At 31.9% G+C, this 4,563-nt stretch overlaps 1 protein-coding gene across 1 annotated transcript; it reads right to left on the bottom strand.

Moving 5' to 3' along the window:
* LOC104753743 lies at positions 769-2,287 on the bottom strand. The gene is made up of 4 exons (XM_010475947.1): positions 2,143-2,287; positions 1,417-1,495; positions 1,091-1,311; positions 769-824 (listed from the first exon to the last, which is right to left on the bottom strand). Exons 1-4 carry the CDS (start codon positions 2,285-2,287, stop codon positions 769-771), a joined length of 501 nt encoding a protein of 166 aa, XP_010474249.1.

The raw sequence follows: 4,563 nt of genomic DNA, 5'->3' as shown, positions 1-4,563 counted from the left end.
AATTTTCCTTGAAGTTCTTTTTACATATATATGTGTATGAACTGTTTGATGATTGTAAATGTGAAAGTGAACATTATAGTATTACACACTAGTAAATAGTCTGAACTTAATTAGCTAGCTTTATTGAAATTAGCTAGTTCTGATGTTTTCGCATTTGGAGTGTTCATGTTGGAGATTACTTGTGGATGAAGACCCATTGAGCCACAAGGATCACCGAGTGAGATGGTTTTGACTGATTGGGTACTAAACTGTTGGGACAATGGAGATATACTGCAGGTAGTTGATGAGAGGCTAGGGCACAGGTGTGTTGATCAGAAACAAGTAACTTTGGTTTTGAAACTGGGATTGCTTTGCTTGCATCCAGTGGCAGCTACTAGACCAAGCATCCAAGCATGTCAAGCATGAACCAATTATTAAACGGTGTATAATCGATGAAGGATTTGATGCATTAGGTTAATCAACCGAGTCTAGAGGGCCAAGTAGTGATGTTTCCGTGGTCATGACGGAATCGTTTCTCTCTAGTTGACGTTAACTAATTATCAATTATATTGTAGAGTTGAGATCGTAGAAAGAGAATGAAATGGTTGTTCCTCTGTTTCCATTAGTAGTAACAATCGAATCATATTATATTAAATCTCGGATATCAAATAAACAAATTTATATATTTTGTTTTAGAACATATCCACCACAAGTTTCATCGAAAAGGTTTTCACCAAACAAAAGCAAAAGTAAATCGAATCTTAACGACTTCACAAGAATATAACTAAATCAAAAATTAGTGCAGGTAGGGTTGTTCGCAAACTTAGTGTCCTTGGTTTCAGAACCTGGCTCGAACCGCAACGTGGCTTCATCACACACATAGCTGACAAATTATGTATGTATAAATTATTAATAGTGACAATCGAAACATCTTATATTAAATCTAGGAAATTAAATAAGCAAAATACTGTATAATGGTAGATAATCAAGTTATAAAACAAAATAAATATTTGTCAATTAACTTAAAGAACTCTTTTCAAATAACCTAAAAAGTTGGTGAAGAAAAAAGGAAAATCAAATCCATGTGCAGATAGGGATGTCGTTCCCAAACCTGGCTCGAACCTTAACGTGATTTCATTACACACATAGCTTATAACTCCCCTCTTCCCTTTTCTACAATCCGTAAGAAACAACTTCGACCCAAACTTCACTTCCCTCTCGTCTTTGATATCTTTGATAATATTTTCGCCAATCAAACCGCCGATATCTTCTTCAGAGATAGCTGCTGAAACCCTAAGTTGTTGAGGCGAGCCGGATTTGAGATCGATGTACCTATATCGCATGCAAGCGATTTCAATCAGGATAGTTCATTATTAATTTTAAATAATACTAGAAGATTGAGTTACAAATAGAATAAAAATATATACTACTTATAACCTTTGTCCGGACGAGGTAACAAGAGTAATATTCTTGTAAAACAATGAAGCTTGAATGTCTCCTTGAAGACATATATACTAGGGGTGGACGTTCGGTTTTTCGCTTTGGTTTCGGTTCGGTTTTTTTGGTTTACGGTTTTTTTGGTTGTATAAAAATGGAACCATAAAGAAATCATATGTAATTCGGTTTGGTCACGATTCGGTTTTTTCGGTCTATGTTTTTTTCGGTTTCATCAGAAATGAAACCATATAAAAACCATATGTATCACAGTTTGGTTCGGTTTCGGTTTGGTTCCGGTTTTTAACGATTATTTCATGCTTTCAAAAAATAAATAGTTGATACATAACTAAAAATAAGCATAAAAGTAATTATGAATATATATAGGTTAGGGAATAGAGACTTAGGTTAAAGTTTTGTAATTCGATAGATTAATAGGAGATCAATAATTAAAGCCCAATAAAGAAAAAAATTATTCATATTATTATATAATATAAATTTATAAGCTTGAGAAACTAATTAGTAATTATATCTAATTATCCTAAATTTTTATAAAAAATCAAATAAACCATTCGGTTTTACGGTTTTTAACCAGACCAAACCTAAACCAAATGGTTAATTAAAATGAAAAACCAAACGGATTTTTAGATTTAACCATAACCAAACCAAACCATTTATTTCGGTTTGGTTCGGTTCGGTTTTTTGGATTTCGGTTTTTTTGCCCACCCTCATCAGGAAGGGTTCTAGGGACCCTTATCAACAAATCCCAATTTGCAGTGAGACGAGTTTGTGTAGTATTACGCACCGTAAAATCCATTGAAGCTATTTCTATATTCGGCACAGGACTTTCTAAGTTCACTGCAACATAAATCATTAAACTAATGATACCGGCCAAAGAAATAAAGAAGCAGACTACTCGGATCATGTCGTAGCAGCTGCCTCGTGAATTTGTTTCTGTATCATTAGTTCACGAGGTGCCTAACCATGAAAACACCTTTCCAAATAACAATTGTTCAACAATTGATACAGAAACATTGTTCACGAGGCAGCTGTTACTTTTAGGAAGGCACCTTTCCAAATAACCATTGTTCAACAATTGATTTAAAGATCGAGAGAGGGTTAAGATGAGAAGGTTTTTATATGTACTAGTGGATTATACCGGGCTAGAGGGTTAAGATGGAGTATATTAGATTTATTTATTATTTTGATATGAAGAAGATATATACACTAAAACCTCTATAAATTAATACTCTATAAATTAATAAACACCATGAATTAATAAAATTTGTCAGTCCCAAGTTGGGTCAATGTAAAAAATAACAAAATTCGATAAGATAATAAGATAATAATTTTTCTGAAATCCCAATGTAAAATATGGTCCCAATAATATCAAATTAATAATCATGTAAATTTATATATATATATATATATGTGCTGATATAATAATGTATGTTTCTCCTAAAGCTCATATCTATAAAACAATTTTTATGCTGTATTTTCAAACTATAATGATATAAACATGAGAAAGAGACACAATAATAATACAAGGCTTTTACTCTCGTCCCTCTCTTTAGTTTTTTTTTTGTTTTACTTTATAGAATATTATATACACATATAGGTGTATTATAGTTACAGTTTATAACACGTTATCAGCACGATGTCTTTACCGCTGGAGCTTTTACGAGGTAAGTAAATTTATTTTATTTCCATTTATGTTTATAGAACATAAATATTATAGACATCGTAAAATTATGCCTTTTTCCGGATTGATCGTCATAAGTTATAGGCGTTGCCTCCTTTACGATCAAATTTATAGCTAAATCATATCCGGATAGATCGTTAGATATATGGTAGGCTCTGCCTCCTTTACGATCATATATAAAGCTATACAATTTTGGATGGATCGTTTTATATGGTAGGCTTTGCCTCCTTCCAGATCTAACAAAAGACTATGTATTTTCCGGAAAGATCGTTAAAAATGGCAGGCTATGCCTCCTATATGATCAAATATAAGGGCTATGTCATTTTCTGGATTGATAGTTTTACCTCCTTTGCGATCAAATATATAGCTATGTTATATCCGGATTGATTGTTTGATATATGGTAGGCTCTACCTCCTTCACAATCAAATAAAAGCTATGTCTTTTCTGGATAAATAGATCGTTCTATATGGTAGGTTTTGCCTCCTTTACGATCATATATAAAGCTATATAATATTTGGATTGATCATTAGATATGGTAGGCTTCACCCCTCCTTTACGATCTAACAAAAGACTATGTCCTTTCCCAAAAGATTGACTTTGCTTTCTATACGATCAAATATAAGGCTATGTCATTTTCGGGTTGATAGTTATACATATAGAGGTTCTACCTCATTCATGATCAAACAAAAAGCTTTGTCTTTTCCGGATTGATCGTTATATATGATAGGCTCTGCCGACTCTACGATCAAAGAAAAATTACTTCTATTAAATTCTTATATATAAGGCTATAGCTCTTATTTTATTTTCTGCATTTATATGTTTGCTTGTTTAATTTTGTTTATTCGTAAAAAGTAACTCTATGCGTTATATGAGATTTAAAGACAACGAAATGTCTTTAAAACCAAAAATAGATTTCTCTTATAAGAATATATGAAGCACATGTCAGTATATCATAGACAGTGCAAACATAATTAGAAGGTCTAGATGAGTTAGTCTCTCGACTTTCAAAGACATCAGATTCATAATTATCGATGTCTAGTATTCTCCAAAGTCTCAAAGAAACTCATGATGTTTCAAAGACATTTTGTAATAAAATTTTTATGTCGAGACTATAAATAAATATGGTATCGCAAGATCGACCATATTGGAGACACACATGTATATGATTATATCATGTAAAAAGAAAGATGGCAAAATGATAGTAAATATAAAATTCTTTAATGCTTTAAGCATAGTGTTACCGGTCAAGCCATCCCAGACAATCAATGATATTAAAAATCATTGAGAATTTTTTTAGAGGAACAAAAGTTCTTTCAAAAGTATTGCATGTGCCCGTTCACATTTCAAGAGGTTGTAAGCACTGCACTTCATTCATATTTCAGGTAACATCTAATTTAATTATGTTGAATTTATTTAAGTTTATTTAAATTTTTATTTATTGTTTATG

The sequence above is a fragment of the Camelina sativa genome, chromosome 16 (genome assembly GCF_000633955.1).
Source record: "Camelina sativa cultivar DH55 chromosome 16, Cs, whole genome shotgun sequence".
In the NCBI taxonomy this organism is placed as follows: Eukaryota; Viridiplantae; Streptophyta; class Magnoliopsida; order Brassicales; family Brassicaceae; genus Camelina; species Camelina sativa.
The sequence above is the reverse complement of the archived record's forward strand: the minus strand, read 5'-3'. Positions and strand labels throughout refer to the sequence as shown.

What these genes read in the sequence shown, in the direction of transcription:
- LOC104753743 (XM_010475947.1), bottom strand. Translation starts at nt 2,287, where the DNA reads ATGATTTATGTTGCAGTGAACTTAGAAAGTCCTGTGCCGAATATAGAA. An exon ending in GTTACCTCGTCCGGACAAAG is followed by an intron (nt 1,312 to 1,416) that starts GTTATAAGTAGT and finishes CATGCGATATAG; the next exon opens with GTACATCGATCTCAAATCCG. An exon ending in CACGTTAAGGTTCGAGCCAG is followed by an intron (nt 825 to 1,090) that starts GTTTGGGAACGA and finishes GGTTCGAGCCAG; the next exon opens with GTTCTGAAACCAAGGACACT.